Source organism: Phyllostomus hastatus, unplaced genomic scaffold (assembly GCF_019186645.2).
Source record: "Phyllostomus hastatus isolate PE091 unplaced genomic scaffold, TTU_PhHast_1.1 phas_scaffold_501, whole genome shotgun sequence".
Taxonomy (NCBI): domain Eukaryota; kingdom Metazoa; phylum Chordata; class Mammalia; order Chiroptera; family Phyllostomidae; genus Phyllostomus; species Phyllostomus hastatus.
Window position 1 is genome coordinate 32,596,580 of NW_025334033.1, and position 16,925 is coordinate 32,613,504.

At 37.3% G+C, this 16,925-nt stretch overlaps 2 protein-coding genes across 4 annotated transcripts in view; both read right to left on the bottom strand.

The window, feature by feature from the left end:
* Nucleotides 1-6,412: 6,412 nt before the first annotated feature.
* VCPKMT (valosin containing protein lysine methyltransferase) lies at nt 6,413-13,857 on the bottom strand. 2 transcript variants are annotated; one of them, XM_045822132.1, is made up of 6 exons: nt 13,088-13,857; nt 12,887-12,997; nt 12,646-12,718; nt 11,749-11,868; nt 10,485-10,589; nt 6,413-7,194 (listed from the first exon to the last, which is right to left on the bottom strand). In XM_045822132.1, exons 1-6 carry the CDS (start codon nt 13,351-13,353, stop codon nt 7,180-7,182), a joined length of 690 nt encoding a protein of 229 aa, XP_045678088.1. In that variant the 5' UTR covers nt 13,354-13,857; the 3' UTR covers nt 6,413-7,179. The 2 variants fall into 2 exon arrangements, with proteins under 2 accessions (XP_045678088.1, XP_045678089.1); XM_045822133.1 differs by lacking the exon at nt 11,749-11,868.
* Nucleotides 13,858-13,989: 132 nt separating this feature from the next.
* The window catches only part of SOS2 (SOS Ras/Rho guanine nucleotide exchange factor 2), a 94,202-nt gene continuing 91,266 nt past the window's right edge, over nt 13,990-16,925 (bottom strand). For both annotated transcript variants that reach the window (XM_045822131.1, XM_045822130.1), the window contains one exon: nt 13,990-15,665. In XM_045822131.1, the coding sequence (XP_045678087.1) occupies nt 15,156-15,665 (510 nt within the window). In that variant the 3' untranslated portion in view covers nt 13,990-15,155. The remainder of the gene's footprint in view (nt 15,666-16,925) is intronic.

The window sequence follows — 16,925 nt, forward strand, 5'->3', positions numbered from 1 at the left end:
TAACAAAGGGAAGTAAAACTTAACCTTTACAGCTTTACACCAGGAGTGTTTTAAAAGCACTGACCCATCAAGGGTTTAACAGACGGCCAGTGGTGCTTCATCAGAGCTAATAACGTGAAGGCAATGTGCTAACTACTGAAACACAGAAGCCGCTGAGAATTGCATCTACAGCAGCTTTTTCAAAAGCCCTTACTTTGTTTTGCATGGCACAAGTAGTACTGTTTTCAACCTCATAAATATTAAAGTGTAAACTTACTCTTCATGAAAATGTTACTGTACTATAGATAATAAATGTTTCTAAAAATTAAGACCAACTATTTAGTGTCCATGACAATCCTCACAATCTTTTCCATCAACTGAAAACAGAAAGGCCTTGAGAGTTTACTATAACACAGTTAAGCACATGTGCCACTTTATACTGGCTCATGGGGAAGCAGACACTATTCAAGGTTTTCTCATTCCTGTCCGTTGGTACACAGTTTGAGAGATTCATTAAGCTAAGCTCCTGCAGCCCACCACAGACACTTATTACATAGTAAAAGATCATTTATCCAGAAAGCAACTGCTACTGAAGCATTTTAGAGTTAATACATCTAACCTCTGAAAATGGTTATACAGATACATCAAGCCCCAGACTTCAAAAAAATGACCTGCTGGAGTACTTTAATTACTTGCTGCCTAACTGGTCTCATTTAAACAGAGATAAGAACCTGCTGCCTAACTGGTCTCATTTTAACAAAGAGCCAAAGAAGGAAGAACTGCTTAAGGATCCAGCGCAATGGAATGTTAATCTTGCAGCTCCAGCCAGCAAGCCCAGACTCCCGTGTTTAGAAATGAGGATTTTCTGTTTCTACTGGCCTTTGAATGCTCAAGGAACTTGCTTTAGAACAATAAAAATGAAGAGGAGCAAAAGTTCTTTTTCCCTACCATATTTTCTTCTAAAATTGTTTATTTGTTCAAATAACAGAACTGTGAAAGTATTCTCAACCTCCTCCCATCGTGATGGAGGAGTGATGTTTACATGGGTTCTATACTGTCAGAAAGATGCCCGGATTCGGCACTGCAGCACAGATAAAAACTCACTTGCATCACGCACATCTCCCCAGTGCCCACATGTAAATAACTCCACCCCTGCTATAATCACAACATTTATAGAACACTTACTGCTCAGGTACCTACATACATTGCATGTACGAAACTGACTTAATCCCTGTGGCAGACTATGGGGTAGATACTACTATGATCCTCGCCTTACGTTTGAGGAAACTGAGGCACACAGAGTTCAGATCACTTCCTCAAGGTCACACAGCTAGCAATGGCAGAACTGGGATTCAAACCCAGATAATCCAGTGTCAGAGGCTGTGTGCTCCAACAACACTTTGTTTTCAGAACGCAAGTGGGAAGAAACATCATTGAAACAATCTGCTCTAATATTTTTAAAGTCTATTATTTTGAAAACTATCTTGTTATTAATAATGAATTACATAAAATGTAACTCACAATCGATGGACACACTAGATCTTCACAGAATTCTACCAACACAAAAGACTAAGACAATGTCTTAAATGACCACAACAGTTTTAAACTGTTATAAATGAGTAACAGTTTTAACCTAACTGGTGAAAATCATTTGAGAATTTACTGCTTTCCTACCCAAAATATTATGTAAAGTGGAAACTTTGCTTCTCCATTACTTGATTAATTTTCAGTAAAATTTTGTTGCCAATTTTTTCCTGTATTCATATTAGCATGAAGGTCTCTATGGCATGGAAATGGAGTATTCTACATTTACAATGTTTATTACCAATGAATCAACAACTCTTTCAAATTCTGATGTTCCTTGCAAAAGAAAAACTGGAAGTCAAATAGCTGCACGCAGCTTACGGGAGTGTGGTATAGCCAAAGACAGAACTTTAGTTTGGATGTAAAAGCTACTAACAACTCTAGTGAGGAAGATACACTGATATCTTCCACAGAGTTTCAAGTACCTCAGATGTAAAACCATGCATTACATAAAAGGTACTTTCGAGATGAATTTTCTGAACTTGAATTTAGCCACTTAAATGTCTGTCTCTCTCAGAAGATTACAGAAAAAAAGGCTTATAAATTGCAATTTATGTAGCTTTACGAATGACATTCAAAAATTCAAAAGGCATATCAGAATGCAATGGACAAAAAAGATAAATCAAATAATTTTATTAGAAATCCAATTTCACTTATACTATTGTTATTGTTTAAATGTTTGTGTCCACCCTGCCGCCCCACCCACCCCAATTCGCCCAATGTGATGGTATTTGAAGGTGGGGCCTCTGGGAGGTGAAGCAATCATGAGACTGAAGTTCTCATAAAAGGGACTAGTGCCCCATAAAAGGAAGGAACCCCAAGGAGATCACTTGCCCCTTCTTCCATGTGAGGTTACATTGAGAACAGCGGCTTATGAGGAAGTGGGCACCTTGCTCTTGGACATCCCAGCTTCCAGAACTGTGAGAAATAAACTTCTGTTGCCTATAAGCCATCCGAGCTACAGTAATTTGTTATAGCAGCCCACACAGTCTAAGACAACCATGTTATATTCTGAAAGCAACTCATAACAGGTAGGTAGGTTTATTCTTTAAAACCCAATTAAATTCACCTTTAGAATGCAAGTGTGATTCCACTTCAAAATATTCTATTTTAACAACTTCCTCTCTATAAACTATTTAAAGATAAAGTCAAGCATTGCCATCTACAGGGAACCTTTAGAACAACAAGTCACAGTTCTATGACCCTCATTCTTTAAATGACCCCATCTGTAGTCTGAGTTTAATATTGTATCTGGCATCATGTAACAAGAAAACTTTCAAGGAAAAGGGTAAGAGAAATTTAAAAGGTATGCTGTGTTAAAAAAAAAACCCATTACCAAACATTTTGGATTATTAACACAGTACTTCCTAAAAGAATTAAAAGTAACTTCACTCCCAAGTTCACCAAACACATGATCTATGGACCCTTGGTTATGAACTATAGCAGGTTAAGAATCAGAGCTATGCAGCCCCAAGATCTTTCATTGTAAGTTGCATATAGAGGAGACCCAAATCATTGGTGACTATACCTGTTAATGATTTTCTATTTCCAGCTGTTGAATTCCCCTTTCCACTTGAGTAGTGCTACCAGGCAGGGGCCTCACCCTAAGTGGGTCTGCCTAGGGCCAGCTGTAATGTGTGGAGTCTTGACTTTTTGTAGGAAAGAATTCACATGATTCCAGGTACTATGAGGGTACATTTATTAAAACAGGACAGTGGAACAAGGAAGGGGTTAGTTTAGAACATGCAACAGGAGAGCCTGGGCTGGGATGCCTTAACTCACTGGGAGTCTGAGAAAAGGGGACTTGGGGGACAGGTTCAGGGGATTAGCCTGGAAGAAGCTGTTGCTGCCCATTTCTCCAGATTGCAAGTCTCATGGGAACCCTTTGAGTTTAGGAGATGTGTGCCTGTGGGGGAGGAAGTGAAGGAAAGGTAATGGCGCTGGCTGCTCCCCAGAGAGAGAGCATGCAGTGCACTGGGTCCTTTGTCTTAGGGTAGGTGTGTTAGTGGTGGTGGGGGGGTGGGGGAGGTTCTAGCAGAATATTTGGCAGTTTTCCAAGTGTGTCCTTTTAGCATTCTGGTCTTTATTGGTTGGTCAGTGCCAGGGCAGGTCATTGCAGCTGGTCCTTCACATCACCCACCTGGTTTTGCTGCTTTTCTGGGCCTGGAGCTGAAATACAACTAAGACCTAGATGTTACCTCTAGGGAGGTGACCTTTTGCATCTGGTTGTAAATTGCTCAGCCAGATTGTTCAGCTATCTGTTTCCCTATTCCACTTGCCAAGGAATTTTCCTAGCTTCTTACTATTCTCAGTAGTTTCACCTTTAACTTCTTGGCCAGATTCTCTGAATTTTCAGATAATCCGTTTCTAAAGCTCAGTCCTGTTTATTTTAAAATCTATTTCATAGAAAATTCCACATTGAATTCAAAAGTCTTTACTTCCCTACAAGTACAGGCCTACTCTAATTAAGGATAGTTTTTCATATTTCTCTTCCCTTTGCTCTCTTCTCTTTGGGAAGATGCTAGATTTCCTTACTGCAGTAGCTCTCAATTTAGGCTACACATTAAAGCCATCTGGAGCCCTTTAACAAAATAGCACGTCTCTGATATAATTGGACTGGGATGGGACCTGAACATGGCTTTTGTTTGCTTTTAATTTTCCAGGTGACACCACGTATAGTCTAGTTTGAGAAACATTGCCTTATTATGGGGGAATCCCTAATTGGCTCTGTGTTCTGATAAGTGCCTCAGGGATTTCACTGTGCACAGTGCAACCCCCACTAGTGTGAAAAGCCAGAGGCTCAACCCTGAGCAGCTCTACCCTGCACTGGCTGCCTTTAGAGATTTGAGAGTTAGTTATATTCTGGCTGACTCCCAGCTAAGAGGCACTGCACCACACTCATCTGTTGCACCTGCCTTTTAACCTCAAGTTGCTGCAGTTCTCTAGCCCCCAGTTCACGTATCAACTCAGGCTGGCAGGATCCACCTTCAATACCTCTGTGCCTGACAGTCCCATCACCTCTCCAACTCCATTCCTATGCTTTGGATAAAACAACAAACATGCTGATCTGCTGGGTAAACACAAATCCACCCAGGTGGGAAAAACGCTGGTCCCTCATTATTTTGAGAATATTGAACTATTCTCAGGCCTCCCTCCCATGGTTTCTAGGTGCAGATGCACCTTGTTTAGCCCAAAGGACTGAACTAAATCCCCTTCTACACTGCACTCCTGCAAAAGACCTCTCCTACTCCAGGCCTCCCTGACCTTGTGGGAAATGGTTATTAGTGATAGGGCATGTTATGTGAACTGGGACTTTCCAGTAAGCCCTGCAGGGCTCACTGGTCCTAACTATCAGTAGTAGTTGCCTGATCTTAGAATGTGGGGACCTGGGAATAGGACAGGAAGGGAAGCACACACAAAGGTGTGATTCCGGTGAGGCTGACCTCAGACTGACTCCTCCAGGAAGTTTTGGGGTGTAAGGTGCACCCATCCAAGATAAAGGAGCTGGGTTTTTACACAGGAATGTCAAGGGGCACTTTAGGCCGAAGACCCACAGGCAGACTGTCTATCACAAATATAGTGAAAAGGGGAGGAGGGTGAAAAAGGATCTGAAGAATCTGGGAGGCTACTACAGCTGGTCAACACCAAACTTAGTTTTACAAGTTCCATAATGTTATAGAACAAGCTAGGAAGTGGTCATTTGTCCTAAGACTTCACTAATAATAGCTGGTGCTCTCTGTAACAAATTATCACATATTTAGGTTGTAATAACTGCTTAGTAAATTCATTAATAAAATGCTAAGGGCAGTATGAACAAAGTATTTGAAAAAGAACAGCAAAACAAACTAAAGATTGAAGTAAGCCTGAAGGAAAGAACTATTCTCTTGACTTTAATCCTTAATTTCTCTAAAGAAGATTGTTTTGCTCTTCTGGAAAGTAGTTATCTGCTTTAGAAATTCATTTCCTTCAAAGCAATTTCTGAAACATTCGCAGAGTCACAGGATCTCAAAAAGAAAGTTTATTTTAACACATAAAATGTGCAACCTAGATAGCACCAATGCCTATAAGTACCATTATTTTATCATTCACTATTACTCTTTGGAACTGGTGAGATAAGTTCTATACAGATCAGTCTGTGAGCAAACGATTATCATAACATAAAAAAAGACTACACAGAATCAAAATCATTTCCTAAATGTATACAGAACTACATTTGTGGTTATTTAAAAATGTTTCTCTGTTTCATGTAAACAAGTTAACACCAGTGATTTTTAGCCACTTTTTCTGGGAAGATATATTCAGTTGGCCAAAAAGTCTGTTATGTTTTGCCGGTAGATGGCCTAGTAGTGCTTAGTTGTCACTTCATTTGGAACAATTTTGTTAAGATTGTACTGTGACAGCTATCATTGTCAGCATGCATTAAAGAAAATTAAAATGTGAATTTTTGTGCAGCCATTTTGATATTGAAGATGAAAGAAAATATGCAACATTTTTGGCATATTATGCTTTATTTCAAGAAAGGTAAAAACGCAACCGAAATGCAAAAAAAGATTTGTGCAGTGTATGGAGATGCTGTGACAGACTGAATATATCAAAAAAGTGGTGTGCCAAGTTTCTTGGTACTACTGACATTTTGGCCAAATAATTCTTTGCTGTGGGGCTGTCTTACGCACTAGAAGATGTTTAGTAGCATCCCCGGCCTCTACCCACTAGATGCCAATAGCAGGAGAGAGCCAACATACTCAAAATATCCAAATCAGTAAAGTTATTGGTGAAAATGAAAAATGTCTTTTATTTTACGGGAAAAAAAACCATAACGAACTTTTTGGCCATTCATGAGCCATGTAAGTGCAAGAGCCTGAAAATGGGCTTTTTATTCTCACTCATTCTCATATGAAAAAATTTTATAATGATGGCTTCCCACCCCTCATAATCTCCTGATTTCATTTACCAACTCACTATAGTACAATTTACTATCTAACTCATATAGACATGTATGGTGGAAGAAAAGATTAAAACTTTGGTCAATGTAAGTATACAAAACATTTTCAGTTTTTTTAATGGGCAAGAACATTTAAGTATTAAAGCTATCATAAAATCAATGAGAAACACACATATGATAAAAACTACTCCATAATTATGTTAAAAGGAAAACCTTTTAGATTTACCTATTTTGAAGACAAACTAAAATTTACTGGTTTGAATTTAAACTTTATTATATAGCAACAGATATTTTTCTTTGGAAATTAAATAAAATGTATCTCTAATTTCCTGAAAATAAACCAAATCAATCATGCTGCTTCACTGTTTATCTTTGGCTGACTTTATGCTAACCTCAATACCTATTTTTATTTGAGGAATGATTAATACACAATAAGCAGAACTCAATGTTGAGCTAAAAGTAAATTAAGTTGGATTTCAGGCCGATTGGCAGGCAGGCAGGTGGTCATTTTTCGTTTTGCTGCAGCCCATGATGGTTGTCGTCTAAATATCAGATCTTTAAGGACATGCTGGAAAAATCTGTGAACACAATCTTCCCATGCTATATTCACATGCTCCATTCACATCTTTAGCTTACCCAGGTTGTTAGAGGCTTGGGTAAGATGATTAAAGACTTCATGATGAAAATTTCTATAAGAAAAAAAAAGGACACTTTACAGATTAAATTCTTATTATTAAAAATGAAGTATTTACTGGGTACTTAATACTAGGTTAATATGCCTAGTAATGGCTAAATTCAAAAGAACAGTCATGCATAATGTTTAGAGATTCTTTGCTGATATCTAAAACACAAGCAACTGAAGAAAAAACAGATACATTTGACATGATCTTAAGCACAAAATCAAAAACCTCTGTGCTTAAGGACATACTACCAAAACAATGAAAAAAATTTACAGAATGGGAGAAAGTATTTGGAAATTATGTATCTGGTTAAGGGTCTAGTATCCCGAATATATAAAAAACTTTTCAACTATGATTTCTATAAATATACACAAATGGCCAGTTAAGTATGTGAAAAGAAACTCAACATCATTAATCATTAGGGAAATGAAAATAAAACCATAATGAAATACCATTTTGTACCTACTGATATGGCTATAATCAAAAAGATGAACAATGACAAAAGTACTGGTGAGGATATGGAGAACTGGAACTCTCACATACTGCTAGCGGAAATGCAAAATGTTATACTAGTTTTGAAATACAGTTTGGCAATTCCCCAAAAAGTTAAACATAGAGTTCCCATATGACCTAGCAATTCTATTCTAGGAATATACCCAAAAGACGTGAAAACATGTCACACAAAAATGTTTACATGAATATTCATAGCAACATTACCCATTAGAACCAAAAAGTGAAAAATACTAAAAGGCTTATTAACTCATAAATGGATGGATAAGGTATGGAATATCCATACAAAAATATTATTCAACTATAAAAAGGGAGTTCAGTGACGAAGTATGCTACAGCATAGCCAAGCCTTAAAAACTGTGCTGAATGAAAGCCAGACCCAGAAAAGCCACATAGTGTATGATTTCATTTACAAGTGTCTCCCCCGAACCCCCACCCCACCGTAAATTCCTAAGTAGCCTTTCACAAGCTGAAATGGCATAAAGTAGAGAGTACCCCAGTTTCAATTATGCCACTTTGCTTTTATGAAAGACCTACATTAGTATCTATTTTCACTAACCAAAAGAAATCCAAACAGAATTTTCTCGTTTACAGAAGCCATTACCATACTAATGTAGGTCTTTCATAAAAGCAAAATGGCATAATGTGAACTTTCAGAAAGCAAGGGATACCTGTACATGAAATGTTCAGAACAGGCAAATCCACAGAGACAGAATAAATTGGTAACCACAAACTAGGGACTGAGGCAGGAACAGGAAGTGACTGCTTACAGGTATGGGGTTTCTTTCTGGGGTAAAGAAAATGTCTAAAATTAGAAAAGTGGTCATGGTTGTGCAACTCTGTGAATATACTAAAAACAATGAATTGTACACTTTTTAAAAGGGTAAACTTTATGGTACATAAATTATATCAATTTTTAAAAAAGACCCTGGCTGGTGTGGATTGAGTGCTGGCCTGCGAACCAAATGGTCATGGAATTGATTCCCAGTCAGGGCACATGCCTGGGCGGCAAGCCAGGTCTCCAGTAGGGGGCACATGAGAGGCAACCGCACATTGATATTTCTCTTCCTTCCTCCCTCCCTTCCCCTCTAAAAATAAATAAAATCTTTAAAAAAAAGGATTCTTTGCCAAAATAAAGCTTTATATATTTAGAAGACAAATTCTTTATGCCTCAAAAAAAAACTACTTTTAAAACTATGCAACTTCAGCTAAAACTAGTTCGATTAAGTCACAAGCCATTTTTTAATTGTTGTTATCTCCAGCATCATGCCACATAAGCGCTCATTGATCTGAATTACTGATCCCACCACTCCTTTGACCTTACAGTCCTAACATCTAATCTTGATCCCCCAAATTACAAGTTGTTTGCTTTAGGCTAAAATTTGCAATAATCAGAAAACTTCATCACAAATTCAATCAAAGCAAAGATAACAGAAAAAAGTGTTTAACATCTTTAATTCATAAAACTAATCATGCCCCTGCCTTATTACTAACCAGTCACATATACAAAAGGTGCTTGGAAGAAAAAATGGATACAATTCTTCCTTTCTACAGACTCAAACTCTAGGTATCACAGAAGCAACCTGCATAAAATATAACAAGTAAAGGAAGCAACAAAAGAGAGTAAGATAAAATTCTACTTAACTGAATGCATTTTTCATTATTGGACAGATTTGCCTTGTTTCATTTTACTTTTTGAAATTTTTTATTAAAGTGTAGATGACATAAATATATCAGTTTCAGGTGTACAACATAGTGATTCAACATATTAACTTCCCTCACCAAGAACTGAACCTGAGCTGCAGTAGTGAAAGTGGACAATCTTAGTCACTGGACCACCAGGGAAGGGTTGTTATATTTTACTTTGACGATTAAAAATTTTTGAATGGTTGGAAAAAGTTCACAAAGGTCAGAGCTGGCACTTAAAAATCTCAAAGAAATACTGGGTCAGCCAAAAAGTTCATGTAGTTTTTTTCTGTAAAATAAAGGACACATTTTTTCATACTTATTTGGGTATTTTGAGTATGTTGGCTACTTCCCACATGTTATGATATTGATTATTCTCAATTAATGTCTCGATTTGATCACTATCAACTTCAACTGGCCTACCCAACCATGAAGCATCATCCAGTGAGAAAACTATAGCATGAAACTTTGCAAACGATTTCTGACACTTTCAATCAGCCACAGCACCTTCTCCATACACTGCACAAATCTTTTTTTGCATTTCAGTTGTGTTTTTACCTTTCTTGAAATAATAAAGCACAATATGCCAAAAATACTGTTTATTTTCTTCTATCTTCAATATTAAAATGGCTGCACAAAAATTCACCAATTTTTAAAAGTTTTTCAATGCATGCTGATATGACAGCTGTCATAATACAGTCTAATAAAATTGTTTCAAATAAAAACTATTTCTAATAAAAGACAATTTAAAAACAATTAAGTGCTACTAGAGCCATCTTACAGGAAAAAAAACCTAATAACTTTTTGGCCAATCCAATAATATAAACTTATAAATAGCTAAGTTACTTGTCTAAGGTAATGCCTAATTATAAAGCTATATAATTTATAGCTGGAAAGGACCTTTATAGAAGAAGCCTGCCTCATTTTAGAGGAGGAACCCAAGGCCAAATAAAGTGACCTTAATATTCAATTAACGCCTGAGTCCAGTGAATTGTCATAGCTATTTCCCTACATCAAAATCAACATCTATATCACACATAAGCTCAGAGACAGCATCCAGCTAAAGAAACCTCCTTCAGAGATAGAGCCAGGAATATATTTACCGATTTTTTCTTTCTGATGTATAAAATATGAATATCTTCACTTCGATATTCTTCATCATGTTTTTCCAAAGGAATTTTTTCAAAGTCAAAGTCTAGTTGAAGGAGCTATAAATTTAAAAGAGATATACTTCAAATTCAATAATATGAACTGTCCTGTGGTGACAGAAGTCAGAACAGTGGTTGTTTGTGGTACTGACTAGGAAGGGGGAACATGGGATCCTTTTGTGGTCATAAAAATGTTCCATATCCTTATGTTGGGTAGTGGTTATTTGGGTGTATACACATGAAAAATTGAGCTGAGCACTTGATATATGTGCATTTTACATTTTTTAAACTTAATCAAAACTGTTTAATGTAAAACTTTCAATGATCAAGTTTCAGAAGTTCATTAATATTCCTAACATTCAAGAGAAACCTTAAAAAAATTTCAGCATGTATCTGAGGCTGAAATTAATATTCCTAACATTCAAAAAAAAACCTTAAAAAAATTTCAGCATGTATCTGAGGCTGAAATTAATATTCCTAACATTCAAGAAAAACCTTAAAAAAATTTCAGCATGTATCTGAGGCTGAGGCAGAGTCACACATTTGCTTTCTCGTGTAACCAAAGTCCTTTCAGTGGCTAAAACTACAGGGCTATGTGTGTGTACTCACAAGAGGAGTCATTTGTAATATGATGGATTTTTGTCCATAAAAACGGTTTGGGTGACCACTGGGGGAGGGTGGATGAAAGATACATGGGACTCTATGTACTACTTTGGCAAACCCTGTAAATTTTTATTTTAAAAAACAAAACAATATCAAAGCCTGAAAACAGATAAGATATCTCGGTTGACGTTTTCACAAAAACGCAGAGGAAAACAGAAGTAAAAACATCATATTCCATTTTCTATGATGAATTCTCCAAAAGTAATATATACATCATTAGTACATTCCCCAAAGCCAGCATGTTTAATAAAGAAACATTGCAAACTTTCTCAGAAAACACAAGGGCATCATCACCACTATTATTTTACATTGTTCTGTATATCAATTTATTAGAAAATAAAAAGAAATAAAGGCTCAGAAAAGATGAAAAAGGGGAAGGGGCTTAGCAGAATGGTGGGCTTTGAAGAATCCTCCTTGGGTTCTTTAAAGCAGAATGTTTTCCTGACTCAAAATCACCGTAATACACTTGAACACAGTCACACAGAGTCTCCCTGAAGGAGGGGTGATTATCCCTGAAGGATAATCACTACCAAGATCAATCTAGCAGAGTACCCACCTCAAAATATTTTTTCTCGATTTCTGGATTTTTTCCCATTGTTCGCTGTTCATAACAACATATAATACAAGTCTCAGGTCCACTGAGATCTTTTAGAGTTTTCAACAGCGGCTCCAAAGACTGTTCAAAAAATAGAATATGATTTTTGTTTGAGACTTTAAAAAATACATATTTTTATTGTAAAAAGGTCTAGGGAAGGTAGAGGGTATAATTATACCTCCCCTACAATTTACCCATCTTTGAATCAATCCAACAAAGAACATAAAGACTCTGTAACTAATGATTGGTAAACTCCTCTTAACCACTGTATTGACTTCAGTTTCCAAAGACAGGAGTCATGTAACTTCATTTTCGAGTTCCCATGGGAAAACAAGTGGAAATAACTTCACTATTAAAAATCTAATGTTATTTAATCTAACTTGGGATTTAAATAATCAGCAATTTACCTACAAAAGCAAGTCTGATCTAACCTGAACATTAAGTTGACTCAATGTTCATAATTTAAAAAAACGAGTGATACTGCTATACACAAACTGGTAATTTTTAAAAATCATTCTGAGTCTAATAAATTTTGTCACAGAATGATGACTTTGTTACAACGTAATTTAATTCTCAATGTCATGCTTTATATGTTCACTAGCAACAGTTAAGTTAAAAAAGGAGCCTTTTAAAAACAGATCTTAATAGCAAAAGTTCTTTAAAAACTTTACAGAAACCTCTACTAAAATGCACATAACACTTTTCTCAACATGATTCATAGACCTGTACGTTAAACACGAGTGTATATACGTAGCACCTGGTGACAATATCCTGCATTCAGGTATCTTAAAATGTGTGTTCTAGAATCCAGGTAATACGGTACATCTTCTAAAGAGATTTCTCTCATTGAATATTTACCTCTTCGTAGTATATGCAGTCGGCCATCAATATGTAGTCTGGTGGAGAAGTCAAGTCTTCTATTTCTTCCCCCCTTAAAAATGGCAACCAAATATTTTAACTGTTGCTTTAATAATTTAAAAGTTCTTGTTTTAAAAACAAGACCCGGAAGATCCCCTTCCTATTAACCATGCTTTTAGCAAAACACAATTTAAAGCAAACTGCAAATCGTTATTAAAACAAGCCAAAAGGCCATACAAACCATTTCAGTACCTTGGCTTGAACAGAACCAGTGACAAGATGCTTGTTCATATTAATATTCAGCTTCAGCAAGTCTTGCAGTTCCTCAAGATCGGTAACTACAACATCTGCCCTATAAAAGAACGTCGACTGAGGAGTAGGCAGAAAGGTGGGAAGCCAGTAATCATTTTCCTAAAGTAGCGCCCCTCCCACCAGCTCTTACCCGAGGGTAGCAGCCATGAGCCCCACGGCCCCGGTGCCGGAGCCCAGCTCCAGCACCGACCGCCGGCTCAGCGCGTGGGCCCCATCGCCGGAAAACCCGGGCGTTTCCAGGTATTTAGAAAGGACAATGGCAGCGTCCCAAACTACGCAACCCACGCCGCCGGATCCATACTGCTGCAGCCGCAGAACCGTACCATCTGTCTTCTCCAAAATCCGCACGAAGTTCCGCATTGGGTCCTCCACGGAGGACTCCAGAGTAACCTCCATTGCTGCCCGGCAACAGGAGGCGGCGCATGAAGTGACGTCACACCCACGCACAACACCCTGAGGCCCGGCCTTTCGAAGAGCCCGGCGCCTTCTAGTGGCGCAGTTGGCCCCTAGACTCCCGAGCGAAGTCACAAAGCCCGGAAGGCTGCGCTATCGGGCGTGGCCGAGGCTGGCCACCACTTCCTCTGCGCGCTGGACTGCCTCCCTCTCTCGTAAATTTTAAGTCTAGCTTAAGTCATTTTTCCAGACAAAGTACAATAATATGCTCTTTAAAAAAACAAAGCCAAGCCAACCTCGATATTTTTACCTGGTTGGAGATTGACTCACGCAGCAGTTACTGGCCTTAAATCCAGGCAGTTTCCAAGAGTTTACCAAGGATAGCTATAATCCTGTTTATCAAAAGTTGCCAGTATGCTCCTAATTTTTAAAAAATTCAAAAACGGTTGCTAGATGCTTGCTGACTGCATTTAGCAGTGAAGACAGTTATCCCTCTAAACTTTACATCACTTAAATGCTTTGGGATTATATAATTGAAATTGTACAAAAATACTGAAAATAACATATGTACAAATATTTCTACAGCACTCAATAATCTCCCCCCTTTTCCTTATATTGAAAACACGTCTTTTAAAAGTCTTTTAAAAATTAAGACTGGGGTGATTTATTGATCTTGTTAAGAACTCTGATACAAAGCACAGTAAAAGGCCGCAGACCAGTAAATAAACAACATGGCTTTCAGCTACCTTACAACTGCTGCTACAGCACTATCAGAACACACTTTTTTTTTTATCACTTAGAACAAAGGAGTCCAAATGGCAAGTAAAAGTTTTACTCACTTCTCTGATTAAAAAGTTTAATAAAGCTTTAAGTATTTGCTGGTTTAAATATTACCAATCTAAAAAAAATATTTAAGAAAATTTTAGTTAACACAAGATTTATAGACAAAGTTACTAGGTTTTGAAGGCAAGGCAGTTGATTCCTATGCCACAGGAAACTTTCCCTTTGAATTTATGAATTAGTAAAGTAGCAGATGTATTATAGGCCTCGAGTCATTTAAATTTATATAGGTTATTAGCATTATCTTCAAATATACAATATAAACAAAACTGTACATACATGGCATATTGTTTGATTTCCAAAACAATAGGCAACTCATTTGCTAAAGACACCGTAGTCTGCAAAAACAAAAGGCACATCTGAATAAGATACATGCCCTTTTCTCCTCTAAGATTGGGTTAGGTAGTCTTTTTGTTGACATTTTGACAAAATAAACACAGTGCATTCTATTCTTTTCATTCTATTTTTCATTTTTGTCTTCAGCAGCAAATTCTGGCATTTAAGACATGGCATTAAAGAATTTAAGAACAGTGGGTGTTACAATTCTCCTAAATGTAAAAACTGGAAGATGGTCAAAGAGGTTTAAAAATCAGTAACACCACACACCCTAGGCAGTTATTACTCAAATTTGAAAAATTCCACAAATGCACTATCCCTTTCAGTGCAATCAATTTCATTTTAAACCATATTTTTAGCAGAGTCTACAGTGCAAATATAAATTCTTTATACTGGCCATTTGGCAGCACTGAGGATCCAAGACAAGGCAATGCTACTGATCACCTGAGGATAATGGCAAAGGACTTTTATATTTTTATTTTTCCAATTTTTAAAAGCTTATTTGATCAGTAGCATTTTTAAGAGCATTATTTGTAAAAAGTACTAAAATACTATGCCTTTTTTAAAATAAATTAAAAAAAGAACTTTACAAATATCATTCCAGTGTCAATGACTACATATGGCTAAGATCATTGAGGAGTTTCTGCGTTTTCTAGCAAAGGCAGTCTATACAATGGGGGGTGTGAAAGCTCCCGTTTATAAGTCTTTGGTGGCAGTTTTGGTAGGTGAGGGCTTGAATTCTGCCTTGGTGGAACAGGGGGAGCTTGGGGATGAACAACATTACTGTGACTAGAATTGAGCACATAGCATCGACGTGGTACCCTTGGAGAGGGTGTGCTAGGAGGAGTGTTTGGCGAATTTGGACAAGTGCTAATGTCTCTGAACCAGTCTGGGTCTCTGTGAAGATGTCCCAGTGGAGGCGGTTGAAGATTAAATGGACAGTTTATAAAGTGTTCCGGAGGCCGAAGGGGAACTGGTGGAGGGCTATCAGGAAGAGGATCTCTTGGCGGCGGCGGTGGTGGACTATGCAGTGGCCCATCAAATGCACCAGTAGGAGCAGGAACTCTGGGTTTTATCTTTGGAGGAGGAGGTTGTCTTGGTGGAATAGCAGGAGGGTCATCATCAGATTTCATATTTCCCTTTAAAAAAAGCAATTAAATTATACTTCTGTTCTACTGAAAAATCTGTAACAAAAAGTTTTTAAAAGGATGAAAAATTCCTGTGTGTCAAGTTGAATCCAGAGGTTCAAAATAGGTTAATTGGATTTCATGATCAGATTTATGAATAAATTACTCTTAGTTTAATTCAGGGCCCAGTTTAATATTTTTATATGAGTTGTTTTAATTAAAATCTCAGAACATAATACCTTAAGTTATCTTGCTTTGTATATACATTTCATAAATTTATGAACTTTAATGATAATAATAGGCAAATGAATGAAAATAATATATAGTTTTGTAGACATGGAAGAACATGATGTTGAGAAGACTTAATATCCAGCTACTAGTTTCTGGCCATGCTCTTCTCCTTTTCCAGTGAGGCTTAGAGTCACGGTTTGAAAAGTGTGATCCAGGATCCAGAAGTATCAGCAACAGTGGGGAACTTGTTAGAAATGCAAACTACTGGGCCCTATTCCAGACCTACTAACTCAGAAACTCTGGCAATCTGGTTTTAACAAGGCTTCCAGGTGATTGTGAAGCACCCTAAAGTTTGAAGAATGCTTTGAATAATGAAGTTATATCTATCTCTACAGGAAAGAAAATGTACTTCTAAGTATCTGTGAATTTGCTCAGCCACTTTAAAAGAAAAAGTATTATAAGGATTTAAAAAATAAAAAAGCCCTGGCTTGGTGTGGCTCAATAGACTGAGTGCCGGCTTGCGAATCAAAGGGTCGCCAGTTTGATTCCCAGTCTAGGGCACATGCCTGAGTACAGGCCTGGTCCCCAGCCTGTATGGGACGTACAAGAGGCAACCATACATTGATGTTTCTCTCCCTCTCTTTCTCCTTCCCTTCTCTTCTCTAAACAAAATAATAAAATAAATAAATAAAATCTTAAAGGAAAAAGAATTATGAGGATTAAACAATTACTTATTTTTCAAATAGCCCTGGTTGGTGTGGCTCAGTACATTGAGTGCTGGCCTGCAAACCGAAAGGTCACTGGTTCAATTCCCAGTCAGGACACATGCCTGGGTTGTGGGCCAGGTTCCCAGTTGGGGGCATGTGAGAGGCAACCAATGGACATTGTTTCTCTTGCACATTGAAGTTTCTCTTCCTCTCTTTCTCCCTCCCTTCTCCTCTCTCTAAAAATAAATAAATAATATCTTTTTAAAAAGTATTTTTTGAATAAAACCACACAAATATTTAAAAACCATAAAGGGTCACCAGATTTTGAGACTCT

Bases quoted from the DNA above. Each gene is read 5' to 3' on its own strand.
- VCPKMT (XM_045822132.1), bottom strand. From the start codon at position 13,353: ATGGAGGTTACTCTGGAGTCCTCCGTGGAGGACCCAATGCGGAACTTC. The intron at 12,998-13,087 runs GTAAGAGCTGGT...GTTCTTTTATAG, and splicing joins CTCATGGCTGCTACCCTCGG to GGCAGATGTTGTAGTTACCG. The intron at 11,869-12,645 runs GTAAATATTCAA...TTTTTTGAACAG, and splicing joins ACTGCATATACTACGAAGAG to TCTTTGGAGCCGCTGTTGAA.